The following is a 23,968-nucleotide window of genomic DNA, read 5'->3' as shown; positions in this document are numbered from 1 at the left end:
TCGGTACTACCAACCATCTTACTGGGAGAAAAGACCTCCCTTGATTCAGGGAGGACCTCAGTGTCCACCACCTGAGGGCTTGCCTGACCCGCAGGGACAGATCCGACGGTCCAGGTAGAACGGGTTCTTGTCCCAAGCTAACAGCAACGCATGTTGTAAGGGACGGAGGTGGAACTGTGCAAATGGAACAGCTTCCATCGCTGCCACCATCTTTCCGAGAACTCTCATGCTGAAACGAATGGTGAGAAACCGGTCGGGAAAGAGTCCGCGCTGCCTGTTGTAAGGCTTGGGTCTCTCCTGGAGGGAGAATGACCAACCCGCGGGAAGTGTCCAAGATCATTTCTAAAAGGGAAATCTGCTGAGCTGGTTTTGGGAAAGACTTTTCAAAGTTTATCTTCCACCCCAGGCGAGAAAGTGTATTTACTGTTATCCATGGATTCCTCGCAGGCTGGAAGGGACGGACCCTTGATGGGGAGATCGTCCAGATACGGTAACACCACCGCTCCCCGAGAGTGGAGAATGGCCATGACAGCCGTCATGACCTTGGTAAAGACCCTGGGGGCGGTGGCGAGTCTGAAGAGCAAGGCAACGAACTGAAGTGTTCCTCGTGAATTGCAAAACGCAGGAACTGCTAGTTGGACGGGCAGATCGGAATGTGAAGGTAAGCGTCCTTGATGTCGATGGGTGCTAGGAACTCTCCTTTTACTATGGAAGCGACAACTGATCTGAGAGATTCCATTCGGAATCGCCGTACCTTGACAAACTGATTTAACAGTTTGAGATCCAGAATGGGTCGCATCGTCCTGTCCTTTTTTGGAACCACAAAAAAAGGTTTGAATATAATTATTATTATTATGCATTTATATAGCGCCATTTATTCCATGGGGCTTTACATGTCAAAAGGGGAATAATAGACAAGTGTAATATATACAAGAAAAATAAACAAGTGTAAGACAAGGGACGCACAAGTACATAAGGAGAGGGGACCCTGCCCCCAAGGGCTCCCAGTCTACAGGGATGGGTGAGGATACAGTAGGAGGGGGTAGAGCAGGTCGTGCGGTGGTTCAGTAGACGGAGGATCATTGCAGGCTGTAGGCTTGCCGGAACAGGTGGGTCTTCAGGTTCTTCTTGCAGGTTTCCGTTGATGGTGAGAGTCTGATGTGTTGCGGCAGGGAGTTCCAGAGTATGGGGGAACCCCTTGAATCTTTCGTGATGAGGGACCGGAATGATAACTCCGACCCTTAGCAGAGCCTGAACAGCCTGAAGGAAGGCTCTTGTCTCTCTTGGGTGAAGAGGAAAGGCAAAACCGAGTTTGAGGGGGAGAAGAAAATTCTATCTTGTATCTGGAGGACACCAGCTCCCTGACCCACTTGTCGTCATTGGGTAGATCTATGAGATCTGGCTCCCCTAGATCCCAGAAGCCCTAGGCCTGGGTTTCCAAGAGCGGTAGGTCTCTATGAGACCTGGGAGCCTCTGTCTCCTCGCGGGGACCGACCTGATCCAGAAGAGAAGGTAGAGGAGGACCAACCGGAATTGTTGTGAGAAGATCGAAAACACGTTGGCTGTTGGTTGCGAAACGGCCGAACAGCCCCTTTTGTTGAGGAAGGAATTTACTTTCCCCCCCCCCGGTAGTATCAGAAATGAGCTGGTCCAGTTTCTCTCCAAAAAGACGACCCATTTGAAAGGGGAGAGAAGTCAATGATCTTTTAGATGCGGCATCCGCCCGCCAGCCGCAGAGCCATAGGGCTCTTCTAATGGAGATCGCATTAGCGGCAGTTTGAGTCGCGCAATTGGCGGCATCAAAAGAAGCGTCTACTACAAAGTCAGCTGCGTGAATTATCTGCCTGGCGACAGTGGTTGCCTCTGGAGGAAGACTGGTGCCCAGGAAGGAAGGAATCAAGACTTCTGCCCAAGCGGCCATTGCCTTAGTGACCCAAATTGCCGTGAAAGATGGAAAAAAACGCTGCTCCTGAAGCTTCAAAAAACTGAACGGGCAAGGTAGTCAATTTGACAATCGGAAGGGTTTTCTGACTGAGGAACCCTCAGAAACAGATAGGAGCATTTTAGAAGCAAGACGCGATACAGGAGGGTCATTAGGTCTGGACGAAAATGGTATTTAGCCTGAGTAGACTTTTGCCCTGTGAACCGCTCATGTGGCCGATCCCTATGTTTCTGGACGACTGGTAAATAACCTGCACACACGCTAGGTTTTCTTAAATGAGATAGGGAGTGCTGGAGCGGGAATATTTTCCTCATCCAAACTCAGAATCCTGTTGACTGATTCTATAAGAGAATCAAGCGACTCTTGATCAGTTGGGGGATTCTGAAGGGCTGACGTGTCAGATTCGAATTCAGGGTCGTGCTTGCTGTGAACCTCAGGTGAGGGCGAGCGAGAGACAGGAGTCGCCGATGTTGAGGCGCAAACGTGACTAGAGGACACGACATGGGTCCGCTTTCTAGAGACCTGACCATCCCTTGGACGAGTATGGCACCTGCTGGTGCACGGTTCCCGGCCAACGCCAGAGCCCTCCTCGGGAGGTAAGGGCGCTTTCTGACTTAAAGAGTCCTCCTGGAGGGTGAATATAGCCTGGGTCAGAGACTCCACTGACTGACAGGGACACAGCCCACTCAGGGGTACTAAACGCAGGAGGCCCGTCAGCAGCGGCAGCGAGGGACATTGGAGCGCAGGTCAGGGCACAGTCCGGGTCGCAGTCCATGCATAACGGATTAGTCTGTGCACTGGGTAAGGCAGACTTGCAAGTGTACACATGGTAAAAAACGCAGTGTACTTCTTAACAGCCCATTTAGCCTCCTTTGATTGAGGCATAGCGCTCCTCAAAGGGTTAACGGCAGAGTCTGTCTGCAGCTGCAGGGAATGTGCCGGGAAGGGGTTAAGCTTTAATCTGAGGGCAGACGCAGCTTACCCACGGTCCTGTGCTGTGTCCCCCGGGAGATAAAACGGTGGTCCTGTGGTGTTACCCGGTATCCGGCTGTCCAGAGCAGGCATAGCGCTCTTGAAAGGGTTAACGGCAGCTGAAGACATGGCCCCCGAGATTAGCAATTGCGCGTCTCGTAAGCAATGAGAGGCGCCAAGAGGAAGGGGCGGTGACGTTAGCGTGGGCGGCGCTAATCAAATTGCGGACTAGTAAGCCAGAAAAGCCAGGGACTAAATTTTGGCCTACCCGCGGTAGGCGCCGGGGGCGGGGAGGGGGCGGCGCCATTCAAATTGCGGCCTAGCAGGCCAGAAAAGCCGGGGACTACATTTTTGGCCTACCCGAGCGCTGCGATGGGGCGCCGGTGCACCGCCGCTGACGTTAAGTCAGCGCTTCTCCCGGGGGGCAGGACTCGACCCCATACCTCCACTCCTGTGCTCAGGCAGGTCGTCGCTGTCCGGGGTCTTCCAGCTGTCTCATAGTCCGGGCGATGTAGCAGAGCAGGAGGAGGTCTTAAAGGGGTATTGCTCAATCGATCCACCCTGTGGTAGGGGGATGGAAAGCTCTGGGGCCGATTCAGGGCATCCGAAAAAGAGCTGTTCACGTCCTTCTCCATGCACTCCTGTGCTACGTCCTGTTGCGCTTGCCCTTGTATCCGTGGAGTACCGACCGTAAGGGAACCATCGTCAGAGGAATCAGCCCCATTCGTCGCAGGAAAGTGTACGGGGAGGTATACTCCGCGTGCTTGCCTGTTGTTGGTTCGGGGGAGAGCGGGTCGTAGAAAGGAACTGTCGCCCCTTCACTCCGTTAATTAAAAAATAAAAATTTACAGAAAATTCAAAAATAAAATAAAAACGGTGGGGTCTGAAACCAGACCCAAGTGCCTCCTACAGACACTAAAGGGCCCTTTACACGTAGCGATATCGCTAGCAATATCGCTGTAACGTCACTGGTTTTGTGACGTAGCAGCGATATTGCTAGCGATATCGCTACATGTGACACCTCCGACCATCTCCCCCGCGATGATCGTTGATCGCGCGAGAACGGCCTGGCCCATTTCTCGTCTGCCGATTCCTGCTGGGCTTCCTGTGGCGCTGACGAGCGACGTGTGCGGGAGGACGTCAAGATCGCCTCGTCTGACAGGTAAGTAGCGACCCCCGACCACTGCCATGTCGCTGGTGAGATCTGCCTGTGCGGCAGCTCACTAGCGACCACTTAACAATATGGATCGCTGGTGCATCGCTGTCGGGATCGCTGGTGCATCGCTACGTGTAACAGTACCCTAACAAAAGAACTGGAGAAATCTCAGCCAGCGAGAGGGTGTATACTGCAGGGGAGGAGCCAACTTTTTTTCTTGTTTACTTAAGTGTCCTCCAAGTGGCCAGCAGCACAACACCCACTGTCTGTGTCCCCCAATGAGGCGTAGGAGAAAATGGGATTAGGAACAAGGTCACACGTCCACAAAGTGCCTCCACTGGTGGTTACCAGACTGCAGTTTTCAGATGTGATCATGATAGATAAAAACATTGCATTCTAACTTCCCCGTTTTACCAAGCTTTCATTTATTGCTTTAGAGCATATATGCAATAATCATCTATTTCTCTTTAGTAGTCTAAAATCATTTGATCGCCACCATTATGGAAATGTGATCCCTTGTTGGGCAGAGGAATGGCGCTAATAGCAGCCAATTGTTGCAATTCGATAGTAAAGCTCAAGAGGATATAAAGGGAGCGGAACAACAACAAGACGTTGAGTCCATCACACTACATTGAAACTTTTACCTTACCTTGCTAAAAAAATAAACCTTAATACTTAACATATATTTTAAAAAGCGGTTTATGTTTTTTCTTTTCTTGCCCATTCCTTTCAAATGAGTTATACTAAAATCAAGTTCCTCTATTATCACAGGATGGCTACAGTCACACATCTGTGTGAAATGTCCAGGCGTTCCCCATTTTTTTCTTCACTGGAGATGGTTCCTCTCCTTGTATATCTCGAGTAGTGATGAGTGAGTATACTCGACCATGTTCGGGTGGTCTCCGAGTATTTGGATGTGCTCGGAGATTTAGTTTGTGTCGCCATAGCTGCACGATTTGTGGCTGCTAGCCAGCCTGAATACATGTGGGGATTGCCTGTTTGTTAGAGAATCTCCACTTGTATTCAGGCTGTCTAGCAGCCACAAATCATGCAGCTATGGCGACACAAACTAAATCTCCGAGCACGCCAAAATACTCAATCACCCGAGCAAGCTCGGGAAATCTCGAGTAACGAGTATACTCGCTCATCACTACTCTTTATCCTTCAAATGAACGAACTGGCTGTCATGAGAGAGGTATATCTATGTATTACAGTGAGCACAGCAGCACTCTATAAGGGGTAAAATATATGCAAACATTGAATATATGAGATATGAAATGCACTATGGGTACCTACTCTAGTACTTCTCAAACTATGCCTCTCCCAGGCTGATAAGCCTATATTTTAAATGGGAAGATAGGAACCACCAGAACTACCGTATATACTTGTGTATAAGCCGAGATTTTCAGCACATTGTTTTGTGCTGAAAACATGATCTCCCCCCCCCCCCCCCACCCTCGGCTTGTACAGGAGTCATTGTCCAGAAAGCCGAAGGGGGAGGGCGAGCAGCGGCAGGACCCGGCGGCTGTGACGTCATTCTCACCCTCCTTGCGCCCTTGCTGAACGTCCCTGCATCTCCGTTGTCCCGGCGCCAGCAGCTCTTCCCCTGTGCTGAGCATCCCGTGGTACCGCTCATTAAGGTAATGAATATGCACGTATCTCCACTCCCATAGGCATGGAGCGCATATTCATTACCTTATTGAGCGGTACCACGTGACCACTGAGCACAGGAAGAGCTGCCGCTCCGGGACAACGAAGATGCAGGGACGTGCAATGACGATGCGAGGAGGATGGAGCCAAGCATACAAAGATGCGATGGAGGAACCCAGCCTTACATACAAGATGGGACAGGGGACCAGGGAAGCCATGCATACAACGAGGGAAGCCACACAGAGCAGGATAGGACGGGGGGAGCCACACAGAACAGGGCAGGATGGGGGGAGCCACACAGAGCAGGATAGGGATGAGGGGACAATGCATACCCGGATTATACTCGAGTCAATAAGCTTACCCAGTTTTCCGTGGCAAAATTAGGTGCCTCGGCTTATACTCGGGTCAGCTCATACTCGAGTATATACGGTAATTAAAAGCACCCTCGGATTGATGGTAAGAATGCAGATACAACCTCCAATAGTAAACTACAGTAAAACAAAAAAAAAAAAAAAAAACTGACTAGCACACCCATGTAATGTGTTTACCCTTGAAATGTATCAACTGGCTGTCATAAGAAATTAGATCACACATACGCACCTAAAATACTCTCAGATAACTGAGCCAGATCCTGTAAAATGCTCCATGTGGCTGATTGTAAAGCATTTCTGAAATTATTATTATTATTATATTATGCTGTTAACAGCAGATCATTCTACATAGCTGACTCCATTATCATGTACAAAAACAGAAATTAAAAAGAATTATACACTGCTCAAAAAAAAAATTCAAGGGAACACTAAAATACCAAACCCTAGATATCACTAAAAATATTCCAGTTGCAAATCTTTATTCGTTACATACTGGAACGCATTGAAAATAATAAAACATAAAAATGATCAATGTAAATTAAAATTAATATCCCATCGGACACTGTACCAGAATAGGGGTTGCTTGGGGAAGTTTAATAAAATTTGGGATGTATGGAATACATCTCACCTTACTATAACAACACGTAGATAGTGGTCTGTTATTAGCATAATAGCTGTAGTGAAGAATATATTGACTTATACTTTATAGGTTTATAATGTCATCAGTGCTATGGAGGTTGTTTTGGCAGCAGGGTAGGAGTAGTAGTTTTTTTGTATTATGTTAGATATGTTGGTTGTAATGTATCATTCTGGGTTATGCATAGCCAAACATCTGTATAGATGAATAATGGGTTCTTGAAACTACTCCTAGATTATCCATAGGCCTCGCAAGAGAGTGAGGACCTGTGAAATTGAGATCTGTACAAATAACAATATGCAAACTTGTTGGTTTTCTCACTTTCCAGATAGTATGATGATCGTTTATACATTGCATTGGTTATTTACAAAATGTGTACATCTGTTTGTGGGTGTTTAATAAACGAATTAGAAAAAAAATAAATTGATATCCCATGGAGGTCTGGATTTGCAATAACACTCAAAATCACAGTGGAAAATCAAATTACAGGATTATCCAACTTCAGTGGAAATGCCTCAAGACAAGGAAACACCAAGGTTACTTACCGGTAGCCAGTTTTTCCTGAGCCCATGACGGCACACATGAGCGAGGGGATCTGCCCAGTCAGGACAGGAACCCTACTGAAGATAAAAGGGCGGTACCTCTCCCTCGCTTCAGTTGGTTTACAGATCATGAGAGGCCCCCCGGGTTAGTACACATGTTAAAACTATCACATTATATTTAACTAAAAAAAAAAATCACCCAAACTATAGTGTACACCAAAGGAGTGATAAGGAGGGGGGGGGGGGGGGGGGAATATACAGGTGCCGTCATGGGCTCCCGAAAAACCGGCTACCGGAAAGTAACCTTGGTGTTTTCCTGTCTCCCATGACGGCACACATGAGAGACTTTCGTAGAATAAGACACCTTAGGGAGGGACCACCGCTTGTAGCACCCTTCTACCAAAGGATAGGTCAGTAGAGGAAGATAGATCAAGTCGGTGGTGCTTAAAAAAGGTTGAAGGTGAGGACCAAGTAGCAGCTTTACAAATCTGCTCGATCAATACCTCAGCCTTCTGTGCCCAGGAGGTAGCCACTGCTCTGGTAGAGTGAGCCTTGATGTCTTCTGGAACCGGAGCGCCACTTGCAGAGTAGGATAACATAATGGCCTCCCTGATCCATCTGGCAATGGTACTCTTAGCTACCCCGTACCCTTTTCTACTACCCTGAAAGGACTGATCTTTCCTCCACTGACTAGTCACTGACATATTATTGTAATATGGCCCTCCTTACATCCAATGTATGAAACTTTTGCTCCCCAGGGTTTCTAGGATCATTACAAAATGATGGTAAGGAGATCTCCTGAGTTCTATGAAACTTGAGGACTACCTTGGGGAGGTAGGCCGGGTCTGGTCTTAGAACCACTCAGTCATCCAAAACCTGCGTATATGGAGGGCATATAGAGCTTGTACGTCGCTCACTCTACAGGCCGATGTTAAGGCTACCATTAATACAGTTTTAAGTGTGAGTAGTTTTGGTGATAGCTCTTGTAATAGTTCAAAGGGATCTTTGGTTAAAGCCTCCAAGACTAGATTCAGATCCCAGGGTGGTATCTTTGGGATAATGACCGGCCTCGACCTACTACAGAAATTTATGAACAGGGACACCCACCTATTGGATGTTAGGTTGCAGTTATATAGGGCCCCCAGAGCTGAGACTTTGACTTTGAGGGTGTTAGTGGCTAACCCGAGTTGCCTAGGATAGGTCCCCACTGTAGCTACATCCCCTAAAAGGTTCCCCCAGGAAGTCTAGGAACTTTTTCCACGTTCTACCATAGATTTGGGATGTTATAGGTTTCCTACTCTTCAACAGGGTGGAGACTAACCCTGGTGAGAATCCCTGGCGACTCAGCAGCGCCCTCTCAAATTCCAGGCTGCCAAATGGAAGCCCTTCACCTGAGTAGACCACTGGTCCCTGGGAAAGCAGGTCTGGAACCTCCGGTAAGATCCATGGATCTGTCACTGACATGAGTCTCAGAAGGGAGAACCAAGGCCTCCTCGGCCAAAACGGAGCTGTAAAGAATTATTCTCGCTCGATCCTCCCTGACTTTACGGACTACTACCGGGATCATTGATATGGGGGGGGGGGGGGGGGGGGGGGACACACACATGTAGGCTAAGAAGAACTTCCAGGGTATTTGTACGGCATCTACTGCAAAGGGGTATTCTTTTGGATTCAGTGAGCAGAACTTCCTGACCCTCCTGTTGCGTGAGGTGGCGAACAGGTCTATTTCCGGTTTGCCCCAAGCTTGAACTATTTGTTGGAAAACCTGTTCCCCCTTGGTGGTTGATGTAGGCTACCACTGCACGATTTTCCGTCATGACTCAAGTGTGGCGGCCCTGAAGCAAGGGGAGAAAATGTTTCACGGCTTTCTCTACTGCCCATAGTTCTTTTACATTTGAACCATGATCCTTTTCTAGCGAGGACCAGGTTCCCTGTATTGAGTGGGATCTCAGGTATGCTCCCCACCCTGTGGCACTCGCGTCGGTTGTAATGGTGTCCTCGGCTGGTTTCTGCCACGGGACACCGGCTGCTAGATGCCCTTCTACAGTCCACCAGAGTAGGGAATCTCTTACAGCCATGGAGAGACATAGTTCGCCTGTGCTGACCGAACTTCCCACTGTAGTTGTCTTAAGTGGTACTGGGCCCATGCTACCGCGGGTATGCATGATGTCAACGAGCCTAAAAGGGACATTGCGTTCCTCAGTGTCATAGCCGGCCTTTGTATTGCTGTGCGAGCTAGGCCCCTCATCTTGGTCACTTTGTTCTCTGGTAGGAGGCAGCACTGTCGCTCGGAGTCCAGTATTAACCCTAGGAAGGATTGCACTTTTACTGGTGTTAATCTCGACTTGGGGATGTTTACTACCCAACCCAGCCCTATTAGAGTTGATATCACTTCCTTCACTTGGTGTGTGCAATGGGTCTCACTTTGGTGAAAACTCTGGGGGCTGTAGACAGGCCGAACGGAAAGGCTGCATATCGGTAGTGATTGACCTGACCTTAGACATAGAGCACTACTCTCAAGTACTTTCGATACTCCCGATGGATTGGGATATGATAGTAGGCATCTTTTAAGTCTATCATTGTCATGAGGCAGTGCTGGAACAAGATTTTTGTGGCCGTAATGACTCCATTTTGAAAGAGCAATTGTCTAGCAACTGATTGAGTCTCCTCAGGTTGACTATGGTCCTCCAAGAGCCATCTGGTTTTTGTTTTGTATTAAAAAGAGGGGGGGGGAGTAAAGCCCCCTTCCTTCTTCTTGAACTGGGACTTCCTGTAGGACTTGTTTTTGCACTAGTCCCAAGACTTCAATCTCAAGGGCCAATTGTTGCTCTTGGGCTTTCCTTCGGGGTGTTATTATAAAAGGTTTGCCTGGGCGGACGGGAGAATTTTATTTTTAAACCGTCCTTGATTATGCTTAGGACCCATGTACTGGGGAGATATTTGCCCAGGCAGGAAGGAAGAGAGAAAGCCTTCCCCCTACCTCCGACCTGACGTCATTGGGGAGATTTTTGGGAGGAAGTAGAGGGCCCTGTAAACAGATAGAGGATCGGGCTCTTTTCTTTAAAGTCCCAATTTTTCCTATCTCAATCCCTGTTAAATCTTCTCCTCTGAAAGGGCTGCTTTTTGGGTTCTCCCGGAAATCGGGGAAAGCTTTTCTTCCTATCCCCTGCATGTTCCAAAATTTCCTCTAGTTTTTTTTTCCGAAGAGGAATTGGCCGTCACATGGAATTGAACACAATCTATGTTTCTATGGCAAATCCCCCCCCCCCCCCCCGACACCCTTTAAGCCACAGGGCTCGACTTGCCACATTTGACAAGCTCACCGGTCTAGCTGTTAATCTCGCGGAATCTGCCAAGGCGTCTGCTAGGAAAGCAGCTGCTCCGTGTACCATTGTCAGATTAGACAGTATTTCGTCCCTAGGAGCTTTATCCCTGATCTGGTCCTCTATTTGTTGTAGCCAGACCATGAGGGCACAGGCGGTCCAAGTACCAGCTATTGCCAGTTTTAATCCACCTGCTGATGCTTCCCAGATATGTTTCAGGAAAGAGTCCTCTAATGGTAGGGATACCTTTTTAGAGGCTTTAGCTACGGCACCATCAATTTTTGGGATTTTTCCCAAGTTTCTGAGTCTTTGTTCGAATGGGTACCTCCTTTTTGATGTAGAAGGTAAGGCCCCCCGACCTCTCCGTTTTTTCCCCATTTCTGTCAATTAAGGCCCCTATCTTATAATTTACAGAGAAGGTGTGTTTTTTCCTTTCCTCCAGCCCTCCAAACATAACATCCTCCAATGACTTAGGCGTCTTTTCCTCCTTAAGGCCCATTGTGGACCTGACAGTTTTGACCAGCTTTTCCACGTCCTCTGGTGGGAAACACGGACGGCCCCCTATATCGCTGTCCAAGGAGGATTCTGAGGACCGAGTAGAGGAAGAAGAGGTGGAGGGGGACAGGGATTTTTCCCGACCTTCCTGCACTAGCGAGGCCTCTGACTCAGAATCCCTTTTGCGGCTTTTATCTGTCTTTTTGAGGGCTGCCTTTAGGGAGGCTTTCACCTCTTGTATTATAGCCCTAAGGCTAGTCAAAGTCAGGGGTCTCATCCCGTATGGTTTTGTTTATACAGTCAGCGCAGAGATCTTTCTGCCACTGAACTGCCAGCGGGTTTCTGCATAGGGCGCATTCTCTATTCTTTGTTTTGCCGCTAGACTTCCTCGACCCCTAGTGATCAAACAGAAAAAATGGAACCCCGTTACCATAAGGGTGACATTCACGTAGATCACTCACCACCGCTGTTAATCAAGGGTACCGATCTCGGAGGCTCATCAGATGCACTCGTGACCTTTTTTTCTGGATGTCATAGAGTCATGCCGGTCACATCTACGACTGCCGCTTCCACTACTCGAGCAGCTACTTCTGGTATGCTGGCAGCTCGGCAAGGCATCTGGCGAGAGCTCCTGCTGCTGCTCTTCTTGCCCCACTTCCATCTGTGAAGTTTTAGGCATGAGTGCGTCTTCTGTGGTCATCCCTCTTTTTAAGAGGGATCCACTGCACTCTCAGTCTCCTCCGGTGCCCATTGACAGCCCCTCCCCTCCCTGCCACGCCGGCGGGATGATTTTTTGCCGGCTGGTGTTTTTTTCATGGGCGCCGTCATATTTGATCCGGCGCCGCCCCCAACATCACGCGGGCACGCCCATTCCCAGCGTGCCTTGCGTGTGACGTCAGAGGGGCGCAACCCGGAAGCGGCCACCCCTCCTGGATGAACTGAATGCCGGCAGAGGGAGGAGGGTGGCTCGGCAGGCACGGAAGAGCCCCTGGACCCAACCGTGCTGCGCTGACGCCCACTCGGACGCTGAGCCCCCGGGAGACCCGCGGACGGCGCTTCCACCCCCGACGCCCAGCGCACAGGCACGGGGGGCGGTCAGGTATGCTTTCCCTGACCGCAGTCTTCAGCACACAGGTCCCTGTCAGGACAGAAAACCCAACTGAAGTGAGGGAGAGGTACCGCCCTTTTATCTTCAGTAGGGTTCCTGTCCTGACTGGGCGGATCCCCTATCTCATGTGTGCCGTCATGGGAGACGGGAAAATGATGTTCAGTAGCGTAACCTCCACGTCCCTGTTATGCCCTACTTACATCGCCTGGGCATGGCCCTGATGAGGCTAGAGATGTTCTCCTGAGGAATCTCTTCCCAGACCTGGATTATAGCATCAGTCACCTCATGGACAGTCTGTGGTGCAATGTGGTGTTGGTGTATGGAACGAAATATGATGTCCCAGATGTGCTCGATGGGATTTAGGTCTGGGGATCGGGCCTGCTAGTCCATAACATCAATGCCTTCATCATGCAGAAACTGCTGACACACTTAAGCCACATGAGGCCTAGCATTGTCATGCATCAGGATGAACCCAAGGCCCAGTGCACCTACATATGGTCTCACAAGCATTCTGAAGATTTCATCACAGTACCTAATGGCAGTCAGGGTACCTCTGCTTAGCACATGGAGGGCTGTGCAGCCTTCCAAAAAAAATGCATCCCACACCCTTATTGACCCACTGCCAAACTGGTCATGCTGGAGGATGTTGCAGGCAGCAGATCGATCTCCATGGCATCTCCAGACTCTGTCACAAGTGCTCAGTGTGAACATGCTCTCATGCGTGAAAAGAACAGGTCGCCAATATCGAATCTGCCAATCTTTGTGTTCTCTGGCAAATGCCAATCGCCCTACATGGTGTTGGGCTCTGATACCACCCTCATGGAGTCTGATTCTGACAGTTTCAGCAGACACATGGGCGATAGTGGCCTGCTGGAGGTCATTTTGCAGGGCTCTGGCACTGCTCCTCCTTGCACAAAGGAGACCTGTTGCAGGGTTGTTCCCTTCCTACGGCCCCCTCCACATCTCCTGGTGTACTGCAGTTTCTCCATGCTCTGGACACTGTGCTGACAGACAGAGCTACCCTTCTTGCCACACCTAGCATTGATGTGCCATCCTGGATGAACTGCATTACCTGAGCAACTTCTGTGGGTTGTAGACACTGCCTCATGCTACTGTACCTCTAGGGGTGAGAGCAATGACAAAGCAAAAGTGACCAAAACAACAGCCAAAAAAGGATGAGAACAGAGAAATTTTTTTGGTCACCACCTGTAAAACCACTCCTTTATAGAAGTTGTCTTACTAATTGCCTATCATTTCTACCTGTGGTCTGTTCCATTTGCACAACAGCAGGATATATTGATTCACAATCAGTGTGGCTTCATAACTGGACAGGATGAATTCAGAGAAGTGTGACTGACCTGGAGTTACACTGTGTTGTTTATGTGTTCCCTTTATTTTTTGAGCAGTGTATATCACCATCATGTTTTTAGTAAACAATATAAGCTATTCATTCCCTGTAAGGAACAAAGAAAATCACCTGCTTTTTAAAATAGCCAATAGCATATTCGTCTGCATAGGTAAGGAAGTACAGGATGTTGTGCTTAATGTGGTATTCCTTCAGATGGTTCATTAAATGCGTTCCATATCCCTGAAAAATAAATAGGACAAGACTAAATTAGATGGGGGTCTCTTTCCCCCCCCAATCTATCCTTAGCGTAACTTGCTTCAAAATTTTAGGGTTCTGTCTAGCAGAACTTCATGTGATGTTTGCAGGGAGGGGAAGGGGTCCAAGAAGCAGAAATATGAATGGATGTTCGACTGGCGTTCCTAAGTCAATGATATGGAGGATATAACATAGTCACTAGTGTTAAGACCCCAGTAATTAACTTCTTGCATCGCAGCTTCTGAACCTTGGATATAAAGGGGTTCCCAGAAGTGATCTCCCCACCCCATGCTTTGAGGGAGATATCAAATAAGAATAAAAGGTAATACAGACCTTGACTTGTTCATTAGACGTCACTGCACAGAACACGATTTCTGTAAAGCCTTGGGTGGGGAACATTCGGAAGCAGATGCCCCCAATAACACGTCCATCTTTAATAAGAGCCAGAGTTTTGTGCTTTCTACAATGTAAAACAACACACTTATAACATCTTGCTCCTCATTAGAATGTTTGTTTGGAACATCCAAAAACGAGACTTACGGGTCAAACACCAGCCGGGTGATGTACTCTTTGGGCATTCGGGGAAGCTGATGGGAGAAGACATTCTGCAACCCAACAAGCCACATGAGGATCTTCTTATTTGACTTCTGAGACAGAGAGTTCCCAATCACATGAAACTCTATGATCCCTCTGCGTTCCTCTAAGCGAGCAGTCTCATCGCGGGCTGCATTAGCAGACAGTAGGCTTGTCTGTCATAAGGTAAAGAAATGCTGAATGATAAACACTCAAAGAAGATGAACTGTATTACCAACAACTACTTATATCATTTTTTGTGGTGAGGAGATGACCAAAGCATAATATCTTTGCCTTTTTTTTTTTTTAATTTTCTCAAATCCACGTGTGATACATAACATACTATTTCGAAAGTCCAGATTTTTACAAACACTGATAATTTTGCTTGTCCTCTTTTTATTCTTTAGAAGGTATTTAAATTAGGGGATGCAAATGATTTAAATTTTAGCAGTCTCTCTTAAAGCCCCCCCTCTCAACAATTCTCCAGGAAATATTTGACTAAAGGCCACACACGCACACAAATAGAAACATTTGCACCACTTCTGCATTTTTCACCCACTCCTGGGTTTTGGCTTACAAATACCGTGGTAAAAAAAGTCACCAAATACTGAATGTGTGCATGTGGCCTAAATTGAAATATTGCATCAAGATTGTGGTAGGACATAATAGGAGTATCAAAATGACAGATCTTTATTAGACCTCGTCTGCCAAAACAAACCACTATCACATCACAATTGCGCAGCTTCATTACATAGATTAGAGGTCTCAAACACGCGGACCTTGAGGCAGGTATCTGCGGCCCGTGGTGCACCACGTCTCATTCCCTGAGGCAGGTAGAAGGGGGAAGGTGCGCATTCGCGATGGCTGTTCTGTGTGCACAGGACCTGGGATGAGGACACAGGAGGTTGAGGAGTCAGGGGTCACATGATCAGGGGCCTCAGTGTATGCAGGACGCTGCTGTCTGTGCTGGTTGTCATGGTGCTGGATGAAGGTAAGTTTGTGTGTGGGGTCAGGAGGGGTTTACAGGGTGGACGGAGCGGAGCCGCGTGCGTACGAGGAGGACGGAGCGGAGCCGCGTGCGTACGAGGTGGACGGAGCGGAGCCGCGTGCGTACGAGGTGGACGGAGCGGAGCCGCGTGCGTACGAGGTGGACGGAGCGGAGCCGCGTGCGTACGAGGTGGACGGAGCGGAGCCGCGTGTGGACGGAGCGGAGCCGCGTGTGGACGGAGCGGATGGAGTGGAGCGGAGCCATGTGTGGATGAGGTGTATTAAGTTTGAAAGGAAAGCAGACAGCCAGCTCAAATTTTTTTTTATGTGCGGCCCATTTACTCTGCAGAGTTTGAGACCCCTGGCATAGATGGTCCTACAGCAAAATATAAAGGTGTAACTGGCTAAAGGGAATTACATCAATTACACACATGTATCAGCTGTATAAACTAACTAGCACACTTCTAAGCCTGTTCCATACACAGCACAAGTAAAGGAAGGTTAAAAGGAGTCAGTCAATAGGATTTTACCTTCCAAACTATTTGTACGTGCACGTAACTATGGCCTGTTTCACACATCCGTTTTTCCACATCAGTCAAAATCCGCCGTTTTGCAAAAAAAACGGATCAGCCATTTTTCTTGGCGGATCCGTTTTTTCCCCCCATTGACTTGTATTAACGGCGGATCTTGACGGATGGTCATCTGTTCGATCAGTTATTTTACGGATCCGCCAAGATTTTGCCGTCCGCTGAGCGGACAGGATGGACAATGAAATATTTTTTTCCCCCGTCCGGATCCGCATTTTCTATTGCGCATGCCCAGGAGAAATGCCTGTGTTGGAAATTTAACCCTAAACTCAGTTCTGGCGTCTGAAAAAGTTCTCTCTCTCTCTGCGGTTCCTTTAAAATTCTTCCTTCGACGGATCCGTTAAAACAACGGTCCGGTGCCAAACGTTGTGGTCAGTACAGGAACGGATCAGTTGTGCGCCATTTTAGCGGATTTTAACTGACGAAAAAAACTGATGTGTGAAAACAGGCCTATTTCACAGACAAGTCCAGCAATACATTTACAGTCCGTTACGCCCGTTATTGAGAAATCAGCATTTGTGTTAGTATGCAAATGAGGAAGAGGTATCGTAAAGCAGAAGCCTCTGTCACTCCAGCTCTATTCTCCGCACAGCGCTGAATGCTTGACTGACAGCTCCTTTGCCTTGTCACACAGCATAAAGTCTGTCAATCAAGGAGGAGACAGCCCTGGTGGCTAAATTAAGCTGGAGTGATACAGGTTTCAGATCTTCAGTCTCCTGTACATATCAAATGAAACACCGATTTCTCAGTAACAGAGGAACGGATTAGTCATGTAGAGGCATTTCTGGACTGGTCTTTGAAAGAGCTACATGTAAATATGGTTTGATGGCGAAATCCTGCTGATAATTCTGCTTGAAGGTAATCTAAGCAGGAAGATCTCGATCCTTCCAGTCTTGAGCTTATGATGTACAGTATATACCATATGTACCGCTGCATTTCTAATTTAAATCAAATCTCAAGCTCATATCTTTTTAGATATACAATAACACAGCTTACATCAGGGCCCAGCATGGCAGCTGGATCAGTGATGGTCAGCATCACTTCATTCACCAACTCCATGGGAATATCACCCATCACGCGGATTCTTTTAGCGTCCTCCAGAGTCAGGCTATCTGAAAGTTTCCTTTTTTCCCCTGCAGAAAATAATGACTGTTAATTAGCAGGAAAGTAACTGACTTGAGGGAAACAAAAACAGCATTTTTAGTTGCTTACCGTAAAATCTGTTTCTCCGAGCCTTCATTGGGGGACACAGGAACCATGGGTGTATGCTGCTGCCACTAGGAGGCTGACACTATGCAGAAAAAAAGTTAGCTCCTCCTCCGCAGTGTACACCCCACTGACATGAAGTAGGATGTTCAGTTAGTGAGAAAGCAGTAGGAGAAGCAATCTGTAATTATATAAAAACCACAGAAACACAAATCCACACTAACAATATTATACAGTAAACCGAGCTGTTCAACTTGGGAGGGTGCTGTGTCCCCCAATGAAGGCTCAGAGAAACAGATTTTACGGTAATCAACTAAAAATCCTGTTTTCTCTATCGCCTTATTGGAGGACACAGGAACCATGGGACGTCCCAAAGCAGTCCCCAAGGAGAGGGAACAGCAAATAACTCCATCCGGACGAGGAAGTCACCCTCGTCACCTGCAAGGTCTTTTTTACCCCGATCGGTACTTGCCGAAGCTAGGCATGGGCTTTGAAAATCTTATGGACCTGTGGGGAACATATCATGGCACTGCAAAGGTGCCCGACGAAGACCCCAAGAGTACCGTCAGGAGGACACACACTGCCCGGTATGAGTGCGTCATACTGAAAAGAACGCAGTCCTTCCTGGGCCGGCAACCCTACTAATGCCGACCAGTTTCCTCGAATAGAAGTCTAACCTGAAGGCCCAAGGAACTCTACACTTCAAGCCTGAGCTTGAGAAGTACCGTTGCTGTGGCCACGTAGCCTGATGAGGGGCGTCATGAAGGGAAAGTCCGAGGTGGATGAAAGAAAAGGAATTCAGAATGACGGAGAGTGGACCCTTGATCCACAGGAAGTGCACCACAGCTGTTACAGACTCTGTAAGACCCCAGGAGTGGTTGAGAGTCTGAAAGAGAAAGATACCAACTAAAACGGGGAAATGAACCCGTTCATGCAAAAGCGGACATCGCCAAAGCCTTGAAGAATCAGGAACTGGATAAGAGCTTCCTTGAATAAGGAAAAATCCTGCGATTCACAGAAGGTAAATGTTAAACGAAGAAATTTCCTTCCTGAAAAACAAGGATGGGCTCAATCCTAGATCTCCAAACGTCATGCAGAGGAAGAAGCACCGAAGAAACGACAAGGCTGAGACTGAGGAAAGGGAGCGCTTGTCCTTCCGGTGATCTCTTTAATAATTTGGTCTATTGGAGCTACATGGAAGGAACGGAAAATTGGTGAGGGACCTAGATGGGCATAATTTCGCTCATGAACAGAAAGCCAACTGGACCCTTAGATGGGAACGATTAGGCGAAAAACTGTCTCCCTGCAAGGAAAAATTTTTTGGACAGTAGGAATGGTCAAATCTACCGACCGGTCTCAAGAAAGAATTCTCTGAGCAAACTAGGCCGCGCGTCCATAGAACGTCACCACACTAGAGGAAGCTAAGGCAGGACACGCTATAGCGGCGGGTGCTTTGAAGGTTGATCCTGCTAACTACTGTGTGAATTCGACGTTGGTATCCCTGAGAGCAGAACGTCTGGGCGAGTAAAGGCCGTAGCAGAGAACTTTGAACCGGAGGGTTCGTAGTCGCAGAAGTAGTCTAATTTGTGAAGCGCTCAGGAGAAAAAGATACACCGGGGCGCCTCCTTATTTGGAAACGGCTGAAGTCTGTTCCATGAGAATATGACAAGCTCTGAAAGCAGGCCCTGAGAACCTGTTAAAGAACCGAACACTGAAACCATACTGAATGGAACCAGGGGATAACCTGGATCTCATCGCTGCAATGTAGGCACCGGTTGGCTATGAAGAGACAACTGATCGCTCGATTAAGCAGGTAGACTGAAAACTACTGGATGCCCCTTCAGACTGAGATCAAGGGAAAGATAAACCCCACATACAGGGATGAGGGAGAATACAGAAAAAATTAGCCTAGCTAGACTTATAACAACGAACAGTCGAGCCAGGAAAGTCAACGGCAAAACATGAAGTATGGCAACTGCAAAGAAAGTTGGCTCTAGGTAGCCCAAATAGACCCCAGAAAGACAATTAGGCTGATGAAAGGAAGGTCAATTCTTATGACGATGTAAGCGGCCAAATCCATCCTGGACCCTCCGGAGTAGGGAGAGGATTACAGTGTGTAGAACCGCGTGCCTAAGTCTAAAACAACACGTGCCCGAAGAACACAGAAAAAAGATACAATTCCGGCTGAAATAATAAACATGTTATCACCATACTCCTCCTTAGATCCAAGACTGGAGCAGCTTTCTACCCTGGTCGATACTTGCGCAGAGTGAGATCCCACTCCTGTCTGAGGTGAGATACTTGCCCCAGTCACGGCCAAAAGTCACATCTGTGATCCGCTGGAGGCTTTATCCGGTGTCTGTAAGAAAGCATAGGTAAGTTCCGACAAATAAGGAGCTTAGGTAATGTGGTAGTTCGAAGGCCCTTGGGACATACTAGAACCTATAAACTACTATTAGCCAAACCTTAATGATAGGCGTAACACACCGGGCAGTAAAGCTAGACTGCAGACAGTACTGTAACTGGACAGAAGGTGGGACAAAACTCTTGTGGAGTAACTCACCCCTAGGATCCAGATCATGCTACAGTAAACCTCAACCATCCGTACCTGACATGAAAGTGTCTGACCTACCTGAAGGTGGAGTCTACAGATATGTTGCTACTGAGATCCGCCCTGTGGTACAGAGATCCCCTCCGTTTGGACCTGGTAGCCTTTGACGTTTAACTGCTAATAGACCACAGATGTTATTGACTATGAAATAAGCAGCTGAAACATAGACTCACATGAAAGAGACTTGAAAGCACAGCTGCAGCCCGCTGGAGGTAATAAATGCCGTCACCTCATCTAGAGTGGTGATTATACGGGCGCTAGGCAGACGCTGCAAAGGACCCTGAGGAACGTGAGAGAGGACGCTCCTGACTCATCTGCCAATGGGACAATAGAGCCGGGCCGGTATAGTCGCTCGACCTCGGGTAAGGTTGAATTACCGGAAAGATGGCGTGTATTGACTAACCATGTCTGGTAGCGGACTATCCAAATGCTCGATAAGGATAGAATAATGCTGCAATAGGACGCGAGGAACTTGAATACGAGGTCGTGTGACTCACCTGAATACGGTACTGAACACCAGTACCATTGGAGCAGTCAACCTCGGACACGTCTCCACAGTAATACGGCCATTTCAACCACTATACCTGGTAGGTGTTGCGTCTGAAGCCTGGATAGCGGATATAGCATAGCTGTCAACGGCTCTAAGTAACCTGTGAACAAATCAGCGTGGAGAGAACCCAGAGAAGGATATAGGAGACAGCCGCTCTGTGTTGCGGTGCGGTCTAGGCACCTGACGACATTAGGCAGAATAACGGCTTCTGTGTTGTGGTCTGGGCCTGGGATAGAATAATAGCTTCACGTATGGTAAGCCGTACCACGCAGTCTGTATTAAAGCATATTCTGACCAGTCAATTCTTTTGACAGTAGAACAGTAGGCCTGGAATCAGAGGGAGAGTAAACTCTACTCTCTGTTGTGCGACAGGGTTCCAACTACTGGATCTGCGAGTTGTGGTCAGCTTCTTTATCCACTGAGCCACCGCAGAAAATTGCCGGGTCACACAGATTTGACTTCTTATCCAGCTGGAAACCCATCCCAAATACTGCAGAAGTGAAGGGACAGAAACCGCTCATCATTCTGCTTAGAGCAGTGTGATGCCAGTGTCCGGATTGCTTGCGAGCAGGAGATATGGAAGCATTTGCTATGCCGAGGCTCCCGAATCATTATATGTGAAGCAATGGTCGAGTCCCGCTCCGCCGAGAATCAAGGTATGGATCTGCGATAGCAGAGACTACAACAGCCGTGAGACAAAGTCAGATCTCCAAGGCAAGACGTGCGAGTGAAAACTTCTACCAGGCAGACGCCATATGGCAAGTTTGAACATGTCCAATGTACGTGGGCGGACGTAGAGTGGATCGTGACACAGAAGACAGCCGCAAGGGGTAACTAATACACCATCGACTGCATGGCTATTGTGTGCTATGATACTGGACGTACTATTCCACTAGAGACTGAGCGGCAGAAGATTACCATTACGCCAGTGAATTTTGTGCATGACCCCGGACCTGCGAGCGCAGGCTGGTCTCCCATTCGGGTCTCAGCCCAGGCTCAAGTTGCTTATCGGTCGCATCTGACGAATGCGGTCACACTCAGCCTAGAATGGCCGGTGGCACTGGGTTACGATTGCCTAGGGCTGCACGGCTCTAGAGAACTAACGACTGTAGATCACCATTACCCCAGTGACTACACGACACCCAGGAACAATTACGTTAGCGACCGTACGGCTCTGGAGCACTGTTACATCGGTGAACGCACGTTTCCAGAGCACCATTATGCTAGTGACTGCCCGGCTATATTACTATTAATGATAGTACGGCTAGGGGTACTTATTACACTAATGGCTGCACTGTTAACATGAGACTGCATCGCTATAGCACAATTCCCATCAGTTTCCATAGGAAAGATGGATTCAATGCGCCATCACTGGCCTGCGGATAGTGAGGCCCAGCTTAATTTTACTATAAGTGGAATATGCTCCGCACTGTACCTGTTTAGGCCGAGCGGAGATGGGCAGGAAAGGCTGTACCTGCCAGGTGAAGGAACTAACCGGGTCTCACGCTGGAAGACAACGATCGCCTCTTTTGCCTAAAGGTTGGGGGACTGAGAAAATGGAGGCACCCAGAGAGGAGCAGTGCAGAAAAGCGCACGCTTTCACTGAGGGGCCGAGGAAGGGAGAATATGCGGAATCAACCGCAGTTAGAAGGCAGAAGATGGCGCGACGTAAAGACAGTAGGCAGGCTAGGGGGAGTGGGCGGGGCCGTGCGCCGCCTCAGGGACGCAGGACAGAGAGCAGTGGGCGGGATAAAAGCCCGACCGAGGATGAGGGCGGTGGGCGTGGCCGCGACGCCAAACAAGGCCCAAATTGAAGCCGGGGCCTGGAGTAACTGCGGCGGCCGACGGGGAACGCGGGGCGGCACGGAGCCACCGCTGCGGCGACCGCTCCCGACATGGATCCCTGCATGAAGCCCGGTTGCAGAGATGAATAAGTTAAGTGCAGCCGGGAGGGCAGAAGCCCTTAGTAAAGAAAGGCGCAGGGAGAGGAGGGGGAAAGCCAGCATGGAGGCCTTGTACCTAACTGCCACAGGGAGTGAAGGAGCCGTGATTCCTCGCTCTTTTTGTGTGAGGAAACCTGAGGAAAGAGAGGTACCTCATTGTCCAGTGAAGTAAAGACGTCCGTGAATTTTCTTAGGACGTCCACGTCTCCTCCAAACCGACAGGCTCTGGTGGGCGAGTGGGTGGGAGACGGGGGACCAGGACCATTCTGGATCGCCTGACACACATCCGTGTTAGGGGGCTCTTGGTCCTGTGTGGAGAGCTATGAGGATACGGGGTGGCAGTACACGCCCGTACTCATAGTCTCTTTGTGGGACTACAGATGTGACTATTCACTCTGTATCCCTCCGGAAAACCTAAAAAGAAACGACGCACACTGAGGTAGATATGGGTCTAATGAAAGACCCGTGTCCACCTCCTACTGACACTAAGCTAAACTGAACATCCTACTTCCTGTCGGTGGGGTGTACACTGCGGAGGAGGAGCTAACTTTTTTTCTGCATAGTGTCAGCCTCCTAGTGGCAGCAGCATACACCCATGGTTCCTGTGTCCCCCAATAAGGCGTTATAATAGATTGTATAAAGTTTCTCTAACATCTAAACAATGGCAAAGTATTCAACATCCTGATCGGGGGCAACACATGCACAGATGGAGATCTCGGCACCAAGATCTCGGGGACATGTGATCTCAGCGCCACGATCTCCATCTGTGCATGCGCCCCCAACCAGTAAAGTAAACCATGGAAGTATGGGGGGCTCCAGACTTTCATAAAATGTCGGCGGAGCCCCCGCACCACCGTACACCCCTTTCTCCCAGTCTGGGGTCTACAGCATCGCCGCATTCCTGCCCCCGCCAGCAGCGACCCCGCTTCACAGCAGCCACCACCCCTGGTACGCAATAAGATGCATGGATTGTAAGAAGCACCACCATTTTTTTTAAAAAAAAGGTTTTTTCCTATTTTTCTCCTCAATTTGGGGGCGTCTTATAATCCGGCTCGTCTTTTAAACTCAAAATACGGTATATTCCTCCCAGGAGCCACCAGCTTTCAGGCATGCTGGAGTAATTACAGTCCTTATAATCTGAGAGGCGGAGGTAAGCATGCCCCAGCACTTACATAGCTAGCCCACTCTGCAGTACATCAGTGCAGAGCTGCCAGTCAAAGTGCCAGGGTGCGCTTACAGTCGCCACTCAGAGCTGTGAGCGGTGCCTGCCGATGCGCCTGCACGACTGAAAGCTTTCGGTGGCTACTGGGAGGAATAAAGTTTATTTTTTCCTTACAGCTGTGCTTTCAGTACAGCAGCCGCGCACATTTCTAACCTACATATTAACCCCATATCTGCAGGTTAATAGCATTATCTGACAAGACAGGTTTCCTAAAACAGCTATGGACTGTATATAGCATGAGTGACATAGCTAGAATATTACCTGGCATTGGCTCGGTGTTTCCAGCATCTCCATTGGATGTCAGGGAGGAGCTGTTGCTCAAAAGTGGAGTACTGGGAGCAGTGGTGGGATTCACAGCAGCTAGGAATACATGGCAACAAAAGTCAGCTGTGAGTGTGATACATAAAGTTTGTATTGAGAAGACTCCAATGTTCTGACTTACCAATACTAAAGAGAGTGAAATTAAATTGAAAAACACATATACAAAAGT

General features: G+C 48.5%; 1 protein-coding gene across 1 annotated transcript in view; it reads right to left on the bottom strand.

The window, feature by feature from the left end:
- Positions 1-23,968, bottom strand: part of KAT2A (lysine acetyltransferase 2A) — a 73,890-nt gene that overhangs the window by 12,274 nt on the left and 37,648 nt on the right. The window contains exons 8-12 of the mRNA XM_073572350.1: positions 23,740-23,838; positions 16,943-17,079; positions 14,340-14,548; positions 14,133-14,259; positions 13,674-13,784 (exon numbers count right to left, since the gene is read on the bottom strand). Coding sequence (XP_073428451.1) covers positions 13,674-13,784; positions 14,133-14,259; positions 14,340-14,548; positions 16,943-17,079; positions 23,740-23,838 — 683 coding nt within the window. The remainder of the gene's footprint in view (positions 1-13,673; positions 13,785-14,132; positions 14,260-14,339; positions 14,549-16,942; positions 17,080-23,739; positions 23,839-23,968) is intronic.

This window comes from Dendrobates tinctorius, unplaced genomic scaffold, assembly GCF_039654945.1.
Source record: "Dendrobates tinctorius isolate UK_male_01 unplaced genomic scaffold, ASM3965494v1 ptg000032l, whole genome shotgun sequence".
NCBI classification, from domain to species: domain Eukaryota; kingdom Metazoa; phylum Chordata; class Amphibia; order Anura; family Dendrobatidae; genus Dendrobates; species Dendrobates tinctorius.
This window is presented reverse-complemented; position numbering and strand designations above follow the sequence as displayed.